At 36.4% G+C, this 21880-nt stretch overlaps 2 protein-coding genes and 1 long non-coding RNA gene across 4 annotated transcripts in view; 2 read left to right on the top strand and 1 right to left on the bottom strand.

Annotated features, from left to right (window-relative positions):
• LOC141909133 (centrosome-associated protein 350-like) overlaps positions 1 to 11470 on the top strand; it is a 63443-nt gene extending 51973 nt beyond the window's left edge. The window contains exons 34-40 of the mRNA XM_074799519.1: positions 354 to 523; positions 1002 to 1236; positions 1433 to 3070; positions 3467 to 3777; positions 5207 to 5455; positions 6571 to 6792; positions 7869 to 11470. Of these exons, the coding sequence (XP_074655620.1) occupies positions 354 to 523; positions 1002 to 1236; positions 1433 to 3070; positions 3467 to 3777; positions 5207 to 5455; positions 6571 to 6792; positions 7869 to 8204 (3161 nt within the window). The 3' untranslated portion in view covers positions 8205 to 11470. The remainder of the gene's footprint in view (positions 1 to 353; positions 524 to 1001; positions 1237 to 1432; positions 3071 to 3466; positions 3778 to 5206; positions 5456 to 6570; positions 6793 to 7868) is intronic.
• Positions 11471 to 12070: 600 nt separating this feature from the next.
• LOC141908268 (leucine-rich repeat-containing protein 23-like) lies at positions 12071 to 17526 on the bottom strand. Of its 2 annotated transcripts, none has more exons than XM_074798235.1 (8): positions 17161 to 17526; positions 16427 to 16539; positions 15391 to 15565; positions 15047 to 15125; positions 14346 to 14476; positions 14006 to 14142; positions 13073 to 13304; positions 12071 to 12392 (listed from the first exon to the last, which is right to left on the bottom strand). In XM_074798235.1, the coding sequence occupies exons 1-8, from the start codon at positions 17290 to 17292 to the stop codon at positions 12372 to 12374; spliced, it is 1020 nt and encodes a 339-aa protein (XP_074654336.1). In that variant the 5' UTR covers positions 17293 to 17526; the 3' UTR covers positions 12071 to 12371. The 2 variants fall into 2 exon arrangements, with proteins under 2 accessions (XP_074654336.1, XP_074654335.1); XM_074798234.1 differs by having other exon boundaries at positions 12071 to 12205; positions 17161 to 17524.
• LOC141908269 (uncharacterized) overlaps positions 17471 to 21880 on the top strand; it is a 22873-nt gene continuing 18463 nt past the window's right edge. The window contains exons 1-2 of the long non-coding RNA XR_012619593.1: positions 17471 to 17544; positions 21462 to 21525. This is a non-coding gene — a long non-coding RNA (uncharacterized LOC141908269). The remainder of the gene's footprint in view (positions 17545 to 21461; positions 21526 to 21880) is intronic.

Raw genomic sequence — 21880 nt, 5'->3', positions numbered from 1 at the left:
ATACATGTCTTCATAGAATTAGTGTGGATTATCCGGGTCCGAGGAAAGTAAATATCAACCAAATGCACGTTTCATACGCTTCAAAAATGATTTATTTTCTTTATAAACCAGCAATAAACGAAGGTTAATAAACAAGTGAGCTCTGGCTTTTCTTCCCAAAATCCATGAGTTTTCTAGCCTTCTTTTGCTTCCGTTTTTTGCCCATACCTGCTAGAGGGCAGCACATCGAAATCGAAAATTGCTGTCAACAATTAGGCATTACACTTATTCATGAAGGGACCTCCCATGGTAACAAGATTTAGAATTATGGTATTATGTAGTAATCATTGATAATTCTGTATGTATATTTTTAGAAACTGCCTCAGATCAGAGTGATGTTGAAGGACGTGTTCGAGCTTTGAATGAGGATCTCAAACGTCGTAAAGCTGAAGCTGAACGTTTAAATAAATTTCGAAAGGAGCAACGGCGTCGCAACAAAGATCGTCTTAAAGCTCAAGAAGCATCGTTGAAAAAACAAGTTGAGGTAGCGTAGCTGACATGATTTGTGTAAATTCGAATTAAGTTTTTAAGTGAATAAATCTATACCGGTAATTGAATATGAACATAAGCCTACAACTCTACCCTTATGTGGTTTCTCAATTGATGAATTTTGAATGTTAATACAGAGTGGCCACTGACCTGGAAAACTCAGGGAATCAAAATCAAGAAAAAAAATCAGGGAAAATTTAATAGATTTCACCAAATCCTGGAAAACTCAAGGAATTCAGATGATGCTATTGACTGCGCGGTTCTTAATAAATACATGATTCAATGAAATTGAATGAATTGTAGAATTTGAAAGCTAGAAATTTCTCAATTTCACTGAGGAAATTTTGTGTAATCAAATGGACAAATCATGGGAAACACAGGGAATTTGTGAAGTGGCCATCGTTTAATATTTTACTGTTTTTTACTCAGTACTTAATGATGACAACCAATTTGTTAATTTTTTATTATGTTAGGCTTACGAGACTTATATTCAACAAGTGAAAGCAGATTTACAGAAACAATATGACAGTCCAGAAGCCACTGTGCCAAGCATTAAACCTCAAATCAAACAACCAAAAGTTGCTGAATCAAAACGTCTACGTCGAACTGGAAATAAATCTGAAACGACTGAAAATGATGTGAAATCAGAGAGCAGTCGTTCTAGTGTTGACGATCAAGAAATTGGTGCCAAGCTGAAATGTGATGAAGGTAAGGCCTCTTTTAGAAATAATTTTACGGATAAGCAGAATGTATACAATCAAGACAACCTCTTAGATTCACCAATACGATGTTAGGTTCTATATGTGGTTCTAAAATTATTTCCTGTTTCTCTTCATAATTTGAGTGCGTAAGATAAAAAATAGCTCAGGAAATTTAGTGATTTACTTATAATCTTTTCCAGCAGTTGTAAAATCATCATCAAAACCAGAGGAGTTACCATCTGGAAGTGATTCCACAGCGAAAACAAGTTCTGCTACAACAGAGACTATAACTAAAGTTTCACGTCATGATGATAGTTCAATAAAAACTAAACCCAATGAAGCAGGTCAGACCCATGTCATCTCAGTGTCTGAAGGTATTATTAAAGATGAAGTCAGTGATAGTATTCAGTCAGAATCTCAACATGAGGAATCTGCTGCTAGTGAAAAAAGTGCCATCGACAAATCTCTGCCGATTTTACAACTTTCATTATCTGATCATAAAGACAATGAACAAGTTGTGAGAACAGCGGCTTCTGTCCCGAATAATGAAATTGAAACCAAGGAAGAGGTTGTCATTGAGACCGAGGAAATTGAGTCTGTGGTAGAGGATGGTGATACAATTGCAACGGATATTGTCAGCGAAGTTCACGATGATGTTAGAATTCCATCATTGAATCTATCATTAAAAGAAGACGAGAAAGAAGAAAAACAATCGCCGCTATCAGCTCGTGAGTCCGATGCAGCTCTGACGGGTAGATCAATAAAATCTGAATATTCGCTAGAATTTGTCGATACGAGTCAAACAGATTTTCCGCGCAATGAACAGCTGGAAGATAATAAATCAGCGTACTCTTATGCCACAACGCCACGATCAGAACTTACACGAACCATCAGTGGAGATTATTCTGATGATTTTTCTGACTCGTATTCGCACTCGGAGCGCAGTGAAGAAGTTTCTGGTCCCGGCGGAGATGGGCTCCGTGAAAGCATGATGTCCGATGATGAGGCGAGCGAGTCTGTGAAATCGGAGTTGAGTATTACTGATAAATCGAAAGATTCTGTCATCGCAATTGTTGCTGAAAAACATGACGAAGAAAAGGTTGAAAATAAAGCTGAACCTGTTGAGGCTTTGACACCTGTTCAATCGCCCTCTACTGATCATAGCTACCAACATTCAATGGAAAATGATAAAAAATCGGACTCTGAAGATAGAATCGTAATTGGTGATTATGTAATGATCGGAGGAGTTCGCGCAGGTGTGTTGAAGTTCAAGGGCCAGACAGCGTTTGCACCAGGTTATTGGGCAGGAATTGAGTTAGACCATCCTGATGGCACAAACAGCGGATCAAAAGATGGTGTTGAATATTTCCGATGCAAGCCAGATCATGGCATTTTTGCACCAGCTGACAAAATTTCAAAATTCATACCTCAAAACAGTATGGAAAAATGCCAAATATCAGAAGTTGAAGACTTGCACAGTGATAGTTCTGAGCATACTCTTACCGAAGAGCCATCATCACACCAATTGCTACCGCTGGATCTACAAAGTCTTGAACCAGATATTGTTGAACAAGCTAAACCTCAAGAAATCTCAGTACCAACTTTGTCTCAGAAAAGTGAGGAAATATCGCTGAATGCTGACATTGCGCACGAAGAGCCACCGACACCTCGTGATGACGAGTCAGTTACCGATGTTTCAGTTGCTGAAAGTGACATTGACCGCTTGATAAGCTCAGCTGCATTAGCTGTTGAAGATTTCGATGAACAACGGAAGGATGATGAAATGAAATTGGAAGATATTGCATTAACAAAACAACCTGAAGTTGCTGCAGCACGAGAAGGTAAGGGAACCCAGTCAATTCCAGGTTTTTTAAATACGGTTGTCCTCATAAAACACTACATGTATATGACATCACTCCCAAATATATCACTAGTCACAGAAGATTTTCTGAGAGTTCCATGTAAATCCAAAAATGATCTAGCTTTATATTGCTTTTGAAAGTAAATGCCAACATATATATTTCCTGCTTTTAGCTCCCTAGGAACTTTTCAGTTTGTAGACCTGGTAGTTTCTTGAGAATTAATGTTATGTAGATGCACGCCTGTGTCCTCTGATGTCTCTATTGTGTTGTAGTCAACCTTGATTAATATGTATTCCTTTGAACTGTATTTTTTATATGGCACTGCAAACAAAGGGTTATGAAAATCTTCCTGTCTTGTTTTTGATGCTGATGTAGCTGATAGTAGTGAAGAAAATGCGCAGAATATTGCTGACACGGCTGCTCAGAATATGTTGAACGAAGCTCTCAGTCACATGTTTGAAGTACGTAAGAAGCAGATCGACCGCCTAAGCATTGATTCCTCTCAGGACGGTGACTCTGGTATACCGTCTGAGGACAAGAAATCAACTCCTGCTTTATCGCAGACATCAGAACCTGCATCTGAACTAGATGGAGAAGAAAATGAAAGTGGCAAAGGTGAAACACCAGAACGAGAGGTTCCTCCCCGACCAACTTCACCAATTTTAGGCGAGGCAACTTTCAGCCATGTAAGTTCTATAAGGAAGTAGTAGACATTAACTCTTTATGTACTTATGCATACATGGCTCCTGCAAGCTATTGCATTTGGCTTTCTACAGATCATCCATCCCAGGGAGAATTAACTTATCAACCAGAGATAGAATCATCACCTTTTTAGCCCACTTGGGATTTAAGTCCCAGTGGGCTATTGCGTTCACTTTTCGTCTGTCGTCCGTCCGTAGACGGAATTCAGTTATTTTGGGAAGTTTTGAAGACGCTTCAAGGTAATGTCTTGATATTTGGTCCATGTATCTACCCTAGACACATCTTCAGCCCAAAAACTGGCCCTGTCAGAATCAAGATGGCCAACTGGCAGCCATCGTTGTTCGCCAAAATCAGCACTTTACACATTTTTGAACTTTTTGAGGGAAATTTTGAAGACGCCTTGATCAATTACCTTGATCTTTTGTATATATTTGAAACCTCCCATTGCCCATCAACATAACAAAAATTGCGTCGATGGGGCTCAAGATGGTCGTCCTAGGACCTTTAAAGTGCCCAAAAATGTTAATTTTGGCCCGAATTCTGAGTCCTATAGCTTCCTACTGGTTTGCCATTTCTCATTGCAATTGCTGATGGGTATTCTTTGGAAAGGGATGTTTTATACGTGAGACAGATATTTTTGATCAGCCAATTATGACGCAATTGGCAGCCATCTTGGCGTCATTAGTACTCATTCAACATTATATTGATACCTAAGCATATTTTGTTACAACAATGATTTAGAAAGTTGTAGCTTATAATTTGTTCTATGATTGTGGTGAGTTTCTATGTGGTCACCAGGGGGCGTTGAATAGTAGAATAACCTAGTATTTCCTTATTATATTGGTACCTAGGCATATTTTGTTACCATGATCAATTGCAAAGTTGTAGTTCATGACATGTTCTATGATTGTGGTGAGTTACAAGGTTATCGGGTTTTGAATATGGTCACCAGGGGCGTTGATTAGTAGAATAACTTAGTATTTCCATATTAGATTGGTAACGAGGCATACTTTGTTATCACAATCAATTACAAAATCGTAGCTGCTGACATTTTTTATGATTGTGGTGAGTTTCAAGGTCATTGGTTTTTGTATATGGTCACCAGAGAGCGTTGAATATTGAAATTGTTAGATTGCTGAGCATTTGGAACTACTTCCCAAGTGGGCATGGTGTCCCTGGACCCCTAGTTTCTTGATTTTTCAATTCAATTACTTTGCTAACTTAGTTGTCGTTTCTCCTTTTTCAACTATAAAAGAGGTCTGATTGAGAAGGTGAATTTCTATTGATTTAGTTATTTACCTGAATAACACACGAAGGACCATTGTGTTTTAGCACTCCTACTTTTGGATTCCTATTCATATTGCTGTGTTGTTTCACTGCTGCCATCAATCCAATTTTCTTCATTTTTTGTAGGAGGAATTGCGTGAAAGATTAGAGAATCTCGATCATGTTCATGATATTGATGATGATCAATTGCAACATGAATGGTTTGAAGATGATTTTGGTCTGGGTCAACGCACCGTACCCGATCATCCCCCACCGCCTTACCCGGGAACACCACCTGCCGCTGCTCTGCGTGCGTTAGAGTTGCAGAAGTTAACTGAACAGCTATTTTATGCTGTGCCCCACAAGCAGAATGAAGTTCGGGGATTAGTTTCACAGGTATGTCTTCAAAACTACCGTATTTTCCAATAAGCCAAGGGCAGTTTTTTAGCCTAAAATACATGGATTTCTTAATGCATCACCCAATCAGGAGATTTTAATTCACTGATTTGTCAATTAGTTTGTCTTAATTGACAATGTATGAGGCTGACAATATGTGCGCCTGCCGATGTGTGAGAGTGCTGTGTGTACTATCATCGCTGACTGCTGACGCGCGTACTGTACTAGTAGATTGCCGCTGTGAGGTGATGAAAGAAACAAAGTAACAAAAAAGTTCTAAATAGATTATTGAAAGTAAAAAATAATGACCTCAAATAAATATGGAACACTCTTATTGATTTTGATGATCTTCAGGAGCATTAGAGTAACATAGTTCGGGAAGTAATTATTCAGGTCAGATCGTATCCGTCCAATAAGCCGATCATGATATTTTGAGATAAAAATCCGAGGCTAGAAAATCGGTTTATTAGCCGGAAAATACGGTATATCCACTGAATAATAATGGAATAGGTGACTTATCGGACCAATTCACAAATAACTATACCATTGTCTATCTTAAGCCTACTGCTCACCTTTGCGATAATCGTCTCAAAATTTTATCGGTATGTTTCGTCGTGTCATCGCCTAAGTTTGTGCTTTCAATTGGAGGCAATATATCATCTGATCGTATTGCATCGGATTGGACTGGTTAGAAAATGAATCTAAGATAATATTGTAAATTGACACCTTCCAATACAGCGGCTTCAGTCAACTAAGGATTTATCGTCGATATTTGCGTCTCTATCGTGCCATTTATGCTGTGGACCATCATTGCTCAACATCTGCAATGTTCCTTTGCTGTTTTTGATTTGCAATTATGGTTGAAAGTTGTTCAGTATATTAAGGTGCTAGGTCAAACCTAGAAAATCAGTTTCTCAATCTTGCTGTCCCAAAGTTGCTATCAAGGCAGGTGGATGTCTTGAATTTTTCGTAACACTCTACAAACTTCAAATAATGTGCAATTGTCTTGAAACTTGTGATGGGCTAAATCCATGGATTAACACCAAAAATTGTTGAAGACTTGTTTTTATGAGATCACACTCAAAATGTACATCTTATGATTTATTGTACTGCAGGTAGTGGATGTATTCTGGGAAAAACGCCGTTATGGTGAATCTATGGAGGATGTAGAGATGCCTGCAAAATTCTATGAGCAAGAAGAAGAAGGTTTAGATCTAGAAAGTAATAGTTGTAAGGTTTATAAACAGCTTATATTCGATCTGGTGGGTGAATACATTAAGGAAATGTACCGAGATGAGGAGGATGTGGAGCCACCACCATGGGCTAAACCAAAACAGGTCAGTTAAAGATACACTAGGCGAATTTCAACGGCGAATCATCTGGCCGAATGAATTGTACGAAATGGTAGTCTTTCCAGTATTGCGATGTTGACTTTTCATTCGCCCAATTCAAACATGTTAGTAACATTCATAGCGGATGATTCGCTGTTATGTCCACTTCCCCGAAAGGCATTTGCAATTGTAAAATCCATCTGCCGATGAATGTTTATATTCAGTCACATGATGGAAAAATGGCAGCTTCTACAGGCTTACATTTGCCAGTAGATTAATGCTTTCATCCATCTAAAGTCTATTTATTTTTGATTGTCCACGATCTTTTTGGGATATTTCGCTTAATTTTGGGTTTGCATACCACAAATAGGTCTTAATTGAATCAGTAGAGTTGTGCAGTCCAGAAAAATCATCGTTTTTATATCCATTTTGTACCGAGTTGAAGGATTGATGAATATTCTCGAAAATTGAGAAAATGTGTGCAATGCCTCATTTGCTTAAAGAAATAAGCATAAACGAACAAAATGGCGGTCTTTCTCGCCAATTTAAAGCTCAATTTTCGAGAATATTCATCAGTCCTTCTCAACAGTGTAAAATGGATATAAAAACGACGATTTATCTGGACTGCACAACTTAGCAAAATGCATATTCGTCAATGACATAGGCAAATAAATGATTTGTCCGCTTAATTTGTTGGTTTTTCCAAACCATTGGTAATGGCATTTCTTTTCCCTTTGAGCTCCTTTCCTCGAGGTGACCGTGTTGGTACTAAGCCGTGCTCATGGAGAAGGAAAACTTGGATCTTCCGTGCCCATCATTTATTGAATTGAACATGTCCAGTATCAAAAGAAGTAAATACTGGCACTCGAGGTCATGACGTAGCTTTTCAGACAATGTAACTGCACATTGTAGTTGTTTAGTTCCATGTTGAATTGATACCTGGCAGAACTGAGTAATAAAAGATTTAAATAAAACTTAATTTTGCCAGCCCGAGCATTCTCGCTCTTGCACTCGGCAGTCAAAAGTGTTGATAAGTACCTGTAAATAAAGATTGTATATGATCTCTGATCATCCAATTTCAGTTCCGCAAAAAGTTGTATTATGGCAAAAATCCACCAACAACGTCTGACAAACTGAAAGAAATCATGGAGGAAGAAGTGCTTAGTTTAGTCGGACTTAAAGAAGGTGGTCGCGAGTTAAAATCAAACAAGTGGAGTGCACGTAAAAAGAAGGACCAAGTCGATGACATATTAGTTCAGGAATTGCAGGAAGAGGAGCCTGATTGGGTGAACTATGACGATGATGAACTAGCTGTAAAAATGCAGCTTGCGGATTCAATATTCGAATCTTTATTACAGGAAACAGCTACCGTTTTCAAGAATATACAACACAAAATCAATGCATCTCACCAGAGTTGAAGCCTTGCTCTGAAAACGTTGCGTATGCATTTATTTCATCTAGGGGACAAATCATTTCAAGTATGCAACATTCCAAAACTGATTGGGTTTTTTTGTACAAAATACTTCGGTTTCACGGTCTTAAGATTCAGTAATTGTTTGGAATTGAATGAATGTAATTAAACCTACCTCTGAAACCTGGTACTCTGTATGGTACTGAATGATGTAATGTAGCTTAGAAAGGGTTTGGTATAATTTATTATTATTATATTTAAGGTTTGTGTATTATAAGATATTCACTAGTTTTAGTGTAGAAATGAAGCAAGTTTCTCTGTATCAATTATTTAGGTCATGTAGACTCATTATTTGATATTAATATACATCTACATGTACCTTGCAATGTTATGTGCTGGCACGTTAGTTTTATGTTGAAAAAAAAATGGCAGGCCCATTAATTATTTGTAAAACCGAATTTAAGCAAGTTTATGCGGTTTATATTTGCTACTAAATATGATATTGAGTGATTTAGCATCATTTTGCCTACCGATTGTATTTACATCAACATATATTGTATCCGTCACCGGAATGAAAAATCAAATAACTTTTACCTCTTGATAACTGGACCGCTGTACCCCATCTGCATCAGTGCAGGAATTTTTAGGAAAAAGGACATTGATATCAGCTGTCACCATGGGGTATGTTGTTAGATATAGTTTAATCTAGTGATGACGAGATTGCATTCAGGGTACAGTAAAACCCGATTAATCAGGTTCCGTTCAATCCAGATTTTGATCTAATACGGATATAGGCCTAATTTAGGGTCCTCCAATAATTATTAATGTATGTAAAACTTGATGTTCTTATCAGAATTCTCATGAACCGGATTTATTTCACTGGTGCCAACTCATTCAGATTAAAGGTCATCGCCAGATTAATGTTTGGAATTTTGATTTAACAGTTTTAGGTTTGTAGCCAGGTGGTCCATCGGGGTAGCACTTGCAATTGCTGGAAAATGAATTTCGCACCCTCCAAGAAGAGGCTGTATACAAGCCTCAATTAATACAATTCTGTTAATAAGTCTAAATATTGGCTAGAAATATAGACTAGATATAGGCGACCAGGGTTTGTGTTGGCAAGAGCTTCAGCGGGAGGCAATCAAACCCTGGCAAGCGAGGATGGTATGACATACCGTAGATAACACTGCTCACTTGGTTTTCACATATTATCTGTTTACGCTGCGTGGTACAATACTACATGTGGTGTTGTATCATTTGCGGTTATTCTGTTGCTGAATTGTTGTTTCTCCTAAACAGGCATTTTCTTTTTTTCGTGAACTGTGCCAGTGATGTGTACATTTACTCCTCAGAGATTGAAACTACAATGTACACATAGCTTATGAGAGAAGTTTTTGCTGCTGATTATGATAAGCAGGCTTAATTTAGTTTTGATATATATTTAATGTTTGTGTGCAAAACTTATCGAAGACTAATTTCTTTAAAATGTATACGCTTTACTTTCTTCTTTCATCCAGTTATACAATCTACATTTTTGCCATATGTTGAATGCGCCTACTGTAAACCATCTGCAAGTTTTTAGGACTGGCAGATTTTCTCCTGACTGAGAACGGCAGATTTTAAAGCTTTTGAATCAAAACTGCAGATTATTGTGACCCTAAAAATACTACGACTTTAGGCGAGTTACCAACTTAAATACAGAAATTTAACAAAAAATGACAAGAAAATCTTTGAGCAATTATCAGACCAAAGAAGTTCTCTCCAACTTCTTGTATCCAATCTAGACCCGACTTGCACGTGGTTTACTGTACATATATATACATATAGCTGGTAGTGTATGTAAATTTAACAGTTCTTCTCTTTCTTTATTATTTCATGAATTATGTGATCACTTGTCATCCATCGATTTTCTTAGACCACGGTATTCTGTGTTCCGTTCAAGGAAATCTTAGTACAGTAGACTCCGCTCAACTCGAATTCATTGGGACCAGAAAAAAATCAACGAGTTAAGCGGAATTCGAGCTGGGATTTTTACGAAATTGGCCAAAAATTGTTAAGAAATTAAACCTCAATGAACGATTCAGTATTCTTCATGGTTTGTTAGATGCTAAATTTTAAAACAATTCCATTAAAATAAAGCGTGTTTTGACTCATTTTTTACCTCCAAAGAATTTACTTGGTGTGATGAAAAATGAACGATCATAAACGGCAGCTTGAATTACATGTACTGTGTATTATTTTGGCGTGAAAAAGTAGAAATCAATAAACGTGCTTGAGTTTATGTACGTACTGGATGAGCGCATGTCTTTGTGAACGATGTACATGTATCTAATTGTTGCGTGGAGCGTTCTACGGTAACCTACTAATTATAGCAGTAAACCCATACGTGTTGTTAATCGATAATTGTGTTTGCTGCCGGGAGGTCGTTCAGATATTTCGAGTTGAGAGAAGTTTGAACGTAATTTTGGCAAAAAATTAGTTCGAGTTGAACGAATATTCGAGTTGAGCAATTTCGAGTAGAGTGAATTTAAATGTACGGTTTAACATAGGAGACAGTTAAAAATTTCAACATATGCTCAGTTGAACGGATTTTCAACTTAATAGGATTTGAGTTGAGAGGAGTCTACTGTAACGCCAAGTTATGTGGGAGTTGAGTTCAATAACCAAGGAATCGAAGATTATACCACCACCCGTGTCCATCCGCTTTTGAGCCAAATTGACTCCATTTTGTCTGGTATTAGATCCTGTATCTTAATCCCGTTATAACACCATCTACCATGGAATATCCAAGACCGTATGACTACAAGTGTATAGAGAATACTCTCATTATACATTAACCATCACTATCTGCCGCACAGAGGGTACATAGTTCAATGATTTCAAAGTCTGTCATCTAGAAGAAAGCGGTGATTTTAACCTTTTTAAAGTGTTTCTCATATGTTCTCTTCCATCGAAATCAAATTTGCTGTAGTACCGGTATATTATCTTTCACTATACTTTTCATAAGTAACTGCAACTGTGACCAAATTGACTCCACAGGTGATTATGCTGTATTATATTACTATTATGCCCAATCTACCATTATAACGAGCTTTGAATGTACCTAGATATGCATTGTAAATGAACATGCAAGATGAAAATATTGGAATTTGAATCAATTCATATGCTTATTATTTCACTAATGTTTCTGGATATTTATTTGTACTGGAGTGATGTTCACTTTTTGAGTGATCAGTTTATATACAATGTGCCTTTGAAAATTAGAATAACATAAGAAAGAATAAATTGTAAAAAGTTTTTATAGAAATACAGTTTTTTGAGTTAGATAAATGTTGAGGGTATCAGAGGGGTCAGTTAAGGGAGCGCTCAAAAAGTATGTTAACTCTTAGGGAGAGGGGAAAGGAACCACTTCATGGGGGCCATTGATTGGTATTGAACAGAAAATAAGATAGATTGGATAACTTGTGCATTATACCAAACCATTACTGCATTTACAAATACTAATCCCGTTCCAAGCAGATCCAAGATTTTTATTTTTACTCAAGCTGTGCTTCTACATAAAAACCAGTTCCAACGATTTTGCGATAGATTTGCCTTACTTGGTACCGGTCAACTCAGTAAAACCACTGTAGTCGCTGCATTTTCTGCCAATTCATTTGGATAAAATTTCTATTTAGCCAACTTGGTGAAATACTAGTAGTCTCAAATGCTGCCAAATAAAGTGGAGATCACAGTTTTCATGTAGACGTGCACAGTTTTAATAAAGCCATTTCTAACCGAGCCAGCTTTTGAATGATGCGTAGTTAAATTTAAAAAAAATCAACAAGTCTACTGTAGATATATATTAGATTTTAATTTTTTCAAAGACGTAAATTAAATATATTACAAAAATGGCAAGTGGACGGATTATTTCATATTGTTTAATTTCACTACAAACAGTACTAGTGTAAATTAATCCTGTTCATCATCCTCCCCATCAACATCTGATCCAATCACTTCTTCAGCACCCTGCAAATATAACACATAGCAGTCCATGGCAATTCACAGAAAAGATTTCATCAATTAAAACAGTTTTTGTTGAAACAACTATTCAAGGAGCTATTTATCTTAAAAAGAGAAAAATGATGCTTGACACTACTTGCTCACGGTCTCCATAGAAGGAACTTTCGAAAATTTACGGAGGTAAGAAGATACTCTATAAATAAAGTTTAAAATGTTAACATGCAAAAAGTTAGTTATCAGTTACAGCATGCAAGGCATTTGCAGTATGATAGATGAAAGTTTTAACCCTTTCAGTGCACCTACACCGCACTGCAATGAATAAATCGTTGCTAGACCGTTAGTACACCACATCTCAGTGTATTGATGTTATTAGTTATAAGTTTTTATCCATTTAAAGATGGCAGTGCGTGTTAAATAGTGGAAATATTAGTAACTAACAAACACCACACCGCGGCTATAGCGGTATGGCCTGTCATTCAACACACCAGAATTTTTAAACATTTTCAAATTATCTCCAGCACTTTCTGGTGGTGAGTAGTCAGCATAGAAAGGGTTGAAAGATACATCATGTCACTGTTGGTATTAGTAGTTTCTTAAGAAACTTGGAAGAAATTGAAGAGTCAGTGGAAAGTTACATTAAACACGTGTCATTAGCATTTGAACTACTCCGTAGTTGAATATTCAATTCAAAATATGAAAAATGATGCATGCATTAAATAAAGTGAGTGTGTAAAGTGTTATTGTAATGCTTAGGTTGTGTAAAAAGTCCTCGTGCATGAAATTTCAGTCCAAATCCAATGGCGGTGAAGTGTTAGAATGTCAGTATGATTATAAGTGTAGGCTAAAAGCTGATGTTGTTGGATGAAATCACACCTCTGCTGCTAACTGTTCAGCCCGACGCTGTTCATAGATGTCCTCTGCTTCTTGTCGTTCATCATCCGTGTATTCATCTTTATCGAGACGTTCGAGTTTACGCAGAGCAATCAGAACCTCCATACGGTAGTCGTCCTCTTCAGATATTGGGTTCTCGGACAGAGCCAATGCTCGTAACATTGGCAGACATTGTAACTTCTGCGTCTCCTTTACATCTGTTATATTGTTGCCTCTGAAAAAAAAAAATGATTGACCATCACAAATTCTGAGATTCACGAGTTGCGGGATGGTAAGTAGTGTAATGAAATAAGGAAAATAAGATATGTACTAAGGAAACAAAAAAGAAGTTTCATGGACACTGTCTTGTTCATTTTCAATAGAAAATGAGAAATGGATTACTCAAGTTGGCTGTATTTTCAAGGACAGTTAGCATTTTTGAAAATTGATTAGCGCTCATGCATGTAGACTGACTAGAAATACAGTCAAACCTGCTTAATCCGGATAGGCTTAATCGGGATTTTGGTCATATTTGCGGTTCATTTGCTCATTAATACGCAAGAAAATGACTTTAAATCTGGATTTCCCGTAAACCGGATGAATTTTTTTGGTCCAAAATTATCCGAATTAAGCGGATTCTACTGTAGTATACAATGTACATTATACATCAATATAGAAAAAAATTGCAAAACTGACATCACTATGAGAATCGCAGGATAGATGGCTGCAGAATGATCCGAGAGTCTACATTAAGGGTCTCACTCCTGATCGGTCAGAAGGTCTGATAATACACTACCAGTAGATACTGGTATGGCTCAATTTTTACCATTTATCATGAATGTTATCTACAAGACAGAGGAGTTTGACTTGCATTTGTTACCAAGAAAAGTGGCTGTCAGTCCACGCACTGATAACTATTCAGTAGTACCTGTTTACCTTAGATTTATATACTGTAAATTAACTAAACTATCCGTAAAACCATCCAATTTTTCAATCTGGTTTTCTCTCAAATGTAATGTAGTAAGATGTGTCAAATGCTCCATACCCTCAATTGTTTTGATCGTGTTCTGAGCCTATAAATGGAATAAACTGAAACATTACAGAAACCCACTTTCCAGATCAATTTATGAATTATGATCTTATTCAAATATATTTTACAGCCCTTCTGTCATAATTTTCAAACCAGAATTCTGATTATCCAGATGAATCAATACACTTCAAATTAAAGATGGAGAGCCAATCGTATAAGTTATAAACTTTTTTCTACATAACTTACCAAAAAAAGATTTCTGAGATTAGGTAAAAAGATGCCATCCGTTGTTTCTAATTTGTTGCCTCTCAGTTCGAGTGTGTGTAATCGAGCTAATTTGTCACCATCAAGATATTCCACTTTCTTTATTTCATTAACTAAAACGATTATAAGACATTCAACTATGCTAAGACACTAGCTTGTACTAAGGGTCATAGGCCTTAAATAAGAACAAATGAATGAAGGGATAGGCAATTATTTGATTCTAGATAGCCTACATGTATTATGTACCGGTTTGTAATATTAGGGCTGGATTTTGGCAGTATCCTGAGGGCACTATATTTTGTTGGTTCTACTTAAAATTTGAAATGAAACTATCCCAACAGGACAGAAGAAATTTATGCTGTTTCCATTAGAAAATATTCAATCTAATTCTTTCCTATGTTTTCTTTGGAAACTTAAAAATCAAATACAAACTTGCATACCAAACTTTGATGCGGCAGGATACTGGCAATGAAGGATGTCTGATCCTAGAAGATACTCTGTATAATTGTGTAAATCAAGCCTTGTGTGGCACATTTTAGTCATCAAACATTAGCCTAGACTTTTCACTGATTTTTGTATACTACCATAACATTAATTAAACCAGATAAACACCATTGTTTAACAGAAAAAGCAAAAATGATATTCGTTTTAACAAACAAAATTCAGCTTCATCACAAACTTACAATTAAGACTTATTTGCTCTATCAGTGGGTGCGTTATTCCTTCAGTACTCATGATCTTATTATTGTTAAAACTTGCAACCTAAGAAGAACAAGTACATGATAAAATCTACCAGATGTTAAAAACCTTCTAAAAAATGAATGTAAATTGAATTTCAACAGTTGATATATGAAGTAGAGCAAAGAAAATAAAGCCAAATAACACTTAGGGCCTATATTTTCTACTACATTTCTTCATGAAAAGGGACTTTGGCAAACTTCAGTTCTTGTAGTTTGTCAACTAGCGGGCAGTTGCAAAATATTCAACTTTACATTAGGAAAACCGAAGTTCGTTCAGAGTACAGTACCTGTAAATATGGCATTTCTTCTAATTGTGCGGTAGTTAGCAGATTTTCATCAGCTTTGAGTGTCAGCAAATGTGTCAGTGAATTCAAAGAGCTAATATCTTTTAACCGATTGCGGCTAACATCCACGAATCGTAGATGAATGTACTTTTCAAGTATTTTGATATCTGACAATTCTCTGTAAAAGAAGATTTTGATTTAACTAGTAGGTCTAATTCATTTAAATGTAACCATGCAGATATACAACTCATGTATAACTGCCAGAAAATGCTTATTCTGCTGCTACACAAGACTCCACCTTACTTGATAGCGTTGAGACTGTTCATCTCAACGCGTTGGATCAGGGGAATTAATGTTTTACCCAATAGATTTTAGTAAAATTGCTTAACTTGAGTGGTTAACCGAGTAAGGACGAGTCTACTGTAATTTAATTCCATTGTGAAATGGGGCTATACAGTAGAGTATACATCTAAATCGGATTGCTTGGGACTGTAATTCTTAGTCCAAATTATTCATATGCGAGTTATACGTATTGGGAAATTTTTGCTATTTTCACAGTAAATAGGGGCAACATACATACTTTCCATGCTGATTTTTCTACAGGCCTACAGGCCTGAATATAATATAATATTATTTATGAATATGATAAAATACGAAATCAAGTAAGAATTTAGAATAGCAAAAAGCACACTTGGTGTCCCTGGACATGCTGAACAATCTCGCAATTTCCATATTCAACATTCATGGTTAACACACCCTAGAAATCATTGAGCCTATAACTAACTATAATAAGGGCTATAGAACTGGTGAGCCGAGAAGATACGAAAAAAATGTAGGCCCTATGTTGTTTTCCCAATTGGACCAAACAATAGAATCCGCCATAATTGTACATGTATATTTTGCATGTCATTCCCAAATGGCCCAGGACTACAGGAACTGACGGATGGTTGTATCTTTACATTCGAAGCAATCCGACTTAAGCTTACCTTACTGAATTGGACTTGAACCAGAATTTTGAGGAATATAGAGACTGAATTACCTATCATGTAGATCAACACGTACATATGCATGAGAGAGACCATCACCAATCTTACACAATAGCGTCAAAGATTCTGCCACCATTTCAGGTGTCAATGGGTTTTCTGGTATTTTCTAGAAAAAGAAATGGAAAACTAAGTTTGATTCATAATAAAATCGATTTTCAAGTGTTAGGTGTTCCAGTCCGTTTTACCCCCTAGGGATAGGGTTAGGGTAAGCTTGAGTGCTATGTAGTTAAAACATTTGGTGGGTTTTCAGGAAGCTCGGTGGTCTGGTGGTATGATGCTGCACTAGTAATTTACTAGCCCCGGTTCAAGTCTCGCTCTATCCGCTCTGTTTTCTCTAACTCTAATCTCAACACTTTCCTTGAAGTTGCGCACCTGCGCGTAAATGCGCCAATCAGCGACAATGTACGGTAAAATTGTGGAAATAAATGCTCTGCCGTATACAGTAAAATATCCACTACGTATTTCATTTATTTAGTAAAAACATGTGTCTGATTCAAGAAGCCCTCTAGTGGCAGTGCGCATACGGGTTATATAGACACTAAACGAATGATGATGTAGTTATAAACTGGCTTGGATTTTAGTCGCGGGTTGTTTATAATCTCGTGAGAACGGCGATAAAATTCAAACTGCAACTAAATTCAAAATATCACAGAAATACTTTACGCTACAGAGTTAAGACTCAACTTCAAAGATAGAAAGAAGGAGTCGCAAAAAAGCGTGAGTGTACCTCTTCTTCTTCTTCCTCCTCTTCAACTTTTTCTTCCTCTTCCCCTTCTTCTTCGACTTCTTCTTGCTGTTCTTCAACTGCAGCCTCTTCCTCTTCGGTTCCCGTCACGGTCTCTTCTTCTTGATCTGACATTTTTGTGACTTTTTTAAAAAACGTCCCGTTGTTCAGAGTCGAGTTGATTTCAAACCCGGAAATAATATTCAGCGTCTTTTAAACATGGCGTCGTTGCTACGCGACGTAGATATTCGATTGACCAATCGGAACGCGCAACATCGAAGGTTAGTACTAGTTCGGAAACGGTATACACCGATCGGGCTATTGAGTCGCGAGACTTCGCGCGAGAGTTGTCAGATTTTGGGCAGTAGTGAGCGTTTTCGACGAAAGGTAGATAAATCAAAAGAATTTTCAAAAGTTAAACTTGTAATTATATTCCGTGTGTTTCGTTAAACTGTGATTGTTCGGTGATTGGTGTTGACAAAACTCGTGTTAGATTCATTCGTTCGCTTTTACTATGAAAGTTTAACGAACTGAAGTCAGAATCATGATAAATTCAAATGTATTTTATTCCCTAATCTGTTTTACATAGAGATGTACAGCTCTAGGCCTAGCTATTATTCGCATAGAGATTAAGGTCTTACTCTTAACATGACTCCAAAAATATTTGTCAGGTGCAGTTGAACCATCGATTTTGTACCAAATTGCCAAAAAAGTTTTTCAGAGCTGGCTATGGCTATTAAAAAGTATTATAATACCTACAGATAGGCCTACAGTACCACCGGTCGTACCAGGCAGGTACAGGTTTGAAATGAATCAGGTTGTCAAAAGAGAAAATAGCTACCTCAGTTTTCAGGCAGGTTTGGATTGATAGTATTCCAATTTAAGAATATCAAATCCGGAATAAATACTCTTCACAGATTAATAAATGAGCTTACTATTAGTTCTCCCTGGTTGAAATGAACATACTAGAAGAACTGGTATGCTCATTGAATTGGTGACCTATCGAAACCTGCTTTCTTGATCCTTTTGTGGTTATATCTCTATGAAGCATAGGTCTTAGGGCTCACCTAAGTTAACCAATAAGATTCATGATGATGGCCAGATGAGTTTTGAGAAAAAGTATGGCTATTGATAAACCAGCAATAGGCCTCAAATAAGCAAGGCCTCAATTTTGATTACCTGGGTAAAAAAGTATAAAAATCTATGTGTCATTTGTCACTAGGCCTATATGCTTCACTGAATGTGCGCTTAGGGCTTGGTTTAAAAATGTAAAAAATAACACAACATTTTTTTATCTTGCTGTTTGTAAGCTTTATGTTTTATAATGTGGGCCCTAAGTCAATTTGGTTTATATGGCTGGCGTCTTTAAAAAATCAATTGACTACATCCAATTCTGCTTACCAGAGTACCTACGAGCAAATGATTGCTCGTAGCCAGTACTAATCGCCTTGATAAGTGTTTCAATGGAAAAAAACAATGCTCTGTAGGCCTAGGCCTATATGATGCTTCAAAATGAAATGATTTTCAAATAGGCCTAGGCCTAGATATCTTGAATTGTGGTTTGAGTTATGGCTAAAGCAAACAAGGAGAATCGTTTTAGGCCTATCTGATATGTTCATAGGGGTCAGGTGGGGGGTTAGATGAGGGGTTAGGCCATACATTCGTAAAACCATTTAGGATGAGTTGATTTGTATTTTGAAATTATTCTGAATTAGATTTGGAAGCACTTCAACTTTAGTTGGCCTGCTGCAAGTATCAATTATTGATACCATAGTTGCTTGATTATGAGTGACAGTTTTGTGAAACTATAAGGAGCAGCCTACATATTGTATAGATTGTCCTTTAATTTGAAGAAACTACTGCGGTACTGGCGAGATTATTATATCGTGAAAATATTGCGCAATTTCATTTTATTGTACATTTTGTACAAAGCCGATTTATAAAAACCTGAATTTGATCAATTCATTTATTGATTTTATCTTACACTCATTATGAAGCACTGCATATTGCCTTGGTAACCATTTCATTTGTTCTTCTCTTGAGAACTGAACATATATAGGCAGCTATATATTTTACATTCATTTCAGCTGTTTTAACCATTCTGCTGAGTGTTTTTTTTTTCTATAACCAGATGTTAGGGTTGTGAAAAAAACAAATTTTGTGATTCTCATTTTTAGCTATAGGCTACATGCATCTATGGGGTTAGTCACTTCGATGAGGTCCTATATATTGTGTGAATCAGGTTAGATCTAACTTGAACCTGACAAAAATTTTGATCAAAATCTTTTTTCGTAAAATATTATGTTTGTATATCTTAGAATTGGCATTGGAGTAATTGATTTTCCGTTATAGACACACTTCTCTAATTTTTATCAAAAGTCGCCCGTCTGTGGTCGAGCGTTTAAGATATATTCCATATATGGTATGCGCTAGATTGTTTATATCAGAACACGTTTCTGGGTAACAGTCGTTAAAGCTGAGACAAGGGTTCAATTGAAGTGGAATGTTTGCCATTGAAAATTCTCAATACTATTATTGTTCAAACAACAAAATATAGGCCCCAATTCTACGCTTCCTAGCAACTTTACATTGTGTAGTTTATTTGTACAATCCTGGACAAAATACATGTATGAATGAATTTCCGCAGAAAAAGACTTTTTAACTGTTCATTTTCTTGACTTCGAGTATCGGCGATAGTTTTTTTTGTCGCATTTACTAAACTTTTTGTTTCCAATTTTCTGACCTGTGGCAATTCGCCATTAACTGCATTAATTAATTATATTATACTTGAATGCAGTCTAGCAGTTCAAAGACATAACGCGAACTAGCAATCAGTTGTCTGCTTTATAATACAGTTGCCATGGCAACCTGAAAATTCATTAAGCTTTTGAAACGCGGCGAAAAGACTTTTCCAATTAATGTCTGCATTTCGCGTTTCGTATTTTTAAAATGGGTTTGTGACGATTTTCTTGAATTCAATGCTATGTTGCCAGTCATTATATTCAACAAAATGTGCGTTTCCAGTTTTTTTGCCAAAAAGCCTACCATTGTATTTCTTGAATATGTCGCTGATTTATTGAATCTCGTTTCAGTTTCTTGACAAAACTGGTTTGAATTACATGTCGTGTCAAACCTTCCTTTCTGCAAAATAATCAAAAATTTGTTCTTTTCAATATGTCCAAAAAGGCCAGATAGGCCTACCATAATATATCTTTGTTGTCTTCCTATCAAATATTTGAAAAGGCACTTCTAAAGGGATAAAAATTTCAGATTTTACATTTTGCGCATAGGCCTATTATTCCAAGTGATAAGATATTTTGAATTGACAATTTTGAAACAATATTTTTTATCACTTTTTTAGGCATACATTGATTGATGCTTCATAGCGCAATATCGTTTGCTTAGATAGAATAGGATTATGAATTTGTACAGCCCCTTTTAAACAATAGAACTAATCAAAGGTGCTCTCCAGAAACTAATCGTGCAAAGTGATTCCAAAGCCAGAAACAAGTGATGACTTGAACAGAAATTACTTGAGCTGTCCATTGAACGTTGAGAGTCAATATCAGGGGTTGGGGTATAGGAAATTCTGCACAATCACTTGAAATGATATGATCTAACTAACATTTTTGCAAGTAGCAACAGCACGGCAAAATCATTTCTCGTTATTTTTCCACCTTGGTATTTTCATAGGTTTGAGAATTGAAAACGGTGAGAGAATTTAAGTAAGAAATCCGTTAATATTTTTCAAAATAAACGTGTTTTCTGAAGTGACTGCCTTTGCCATGAAGGCCTGTCCATCGGTCGATATCTAATTAGTCATCAATTCGAAAAAGGATTAACGTTTTTGGAATTGGACGGATTATGCGTTAAGTAATGAATACGTTCAGGTGTTTTGCTATTAATATTAAGAAAGTATTTATACGCCGTGGCGAATATTTCTCCAGGTGTGACTTGCGAGGAAATTTTATACATTTTACAAATAATGAACTGTCAGAATATGAGAACCTGAAGCTAATGAGTTTGCGAGTAACGATTATATGTACGTGTATATAGCTATCAAATTTTTTGTTCCGAGGATAATTTCCATGAAATCCACTGCTTAGTAACCATTTTAGAGTATACTTCTTATATTTCTCTGGCGGTACATTTAGCTTTTTTTCTGTGTTTGTGTAATGTGAAAGATTTACGAGTTCATGATTTGTTAAGCTTCAGAACAATGGTTTACACAATAATAAGATAGATAACCTAGTCAGTCAGTTTATATACATATGTAGTTTTCTGCCTGTTTTATTCTATTGCAGAAATGGAGCTGCTATGAAACCCTACCACCGTTAAGATTGATATGTCGGTGACACCACCAGTGAGGTAACTTTCCTTTTATCCTAATCATTGTTTTCGCAATAATTTTCATTGGAATCTTCAAATCAATATCTATCACATATAATACTTACAGTCGTATTAGGCCTAGCTATTTACTTAGTGCCATCGGGCTACATGTACATCTTTTTGAATTCTCAATTTGAAAAAATAAGTGCTGTCTTACATTATGGAAACTGTAGTGGCGAGAATCCAGCCTCGCTAGTTGCCCAGGTCACAGGTTCAAAAAGTTCACATAGGTGAATGATAGGTGCATGCATTAGAGGTCTGTTTCAAATGCGCACCAACACATTTTGCTACATTCTGAAGCTCCAGATGAATTAAAGACTTTTACCGTTCTTAG

Source organism: Tubulanus polymorphus, chromosome 7 (genome assembly GCF_964204645.1).
Source record: "Tubulanus polymorphus chromosome 7, tnTubPoly1.2, whole genome shotgun sequence".
Classification (NCBI taxonomy): domain Eukaryota; kingdom Metazoa; phylum Nemertea; class Palaeonemertea; order Tubulaniformes; family Tubulanidae; genus Tubulanus; species Tubulanus polymorphus.
Note: the sequence above shows the minus strand (reverse complement) of the source record. Positions and strands in the feature narration are given on the sequence as shown.

Bases quoted from the DNA above. Each gene is read 5' to 3' on its own strand.
- LOC141908268 (XM_074798234.1), bottom strand. From the start codon at position 17,292: ATGTCAGATCAAGAAGAAGAGACCGTGACGGGAACCGAAGAGGAAGAG. The intron at 14,477-15,046 runs GTAAGTTTGTGA...TAATCGTTTTAG, and splicing joins AGAGCAAATAAGTCTTAATT to TTAATGAAATAAAGAAAGTG. The intron at 13,305-14,005 runs GTAAACAGGTAC...TTTTTTTTTCAG, and splicing joins TTACAGTATATAAATCTAAG to AGGCAACAATATAACAGATG.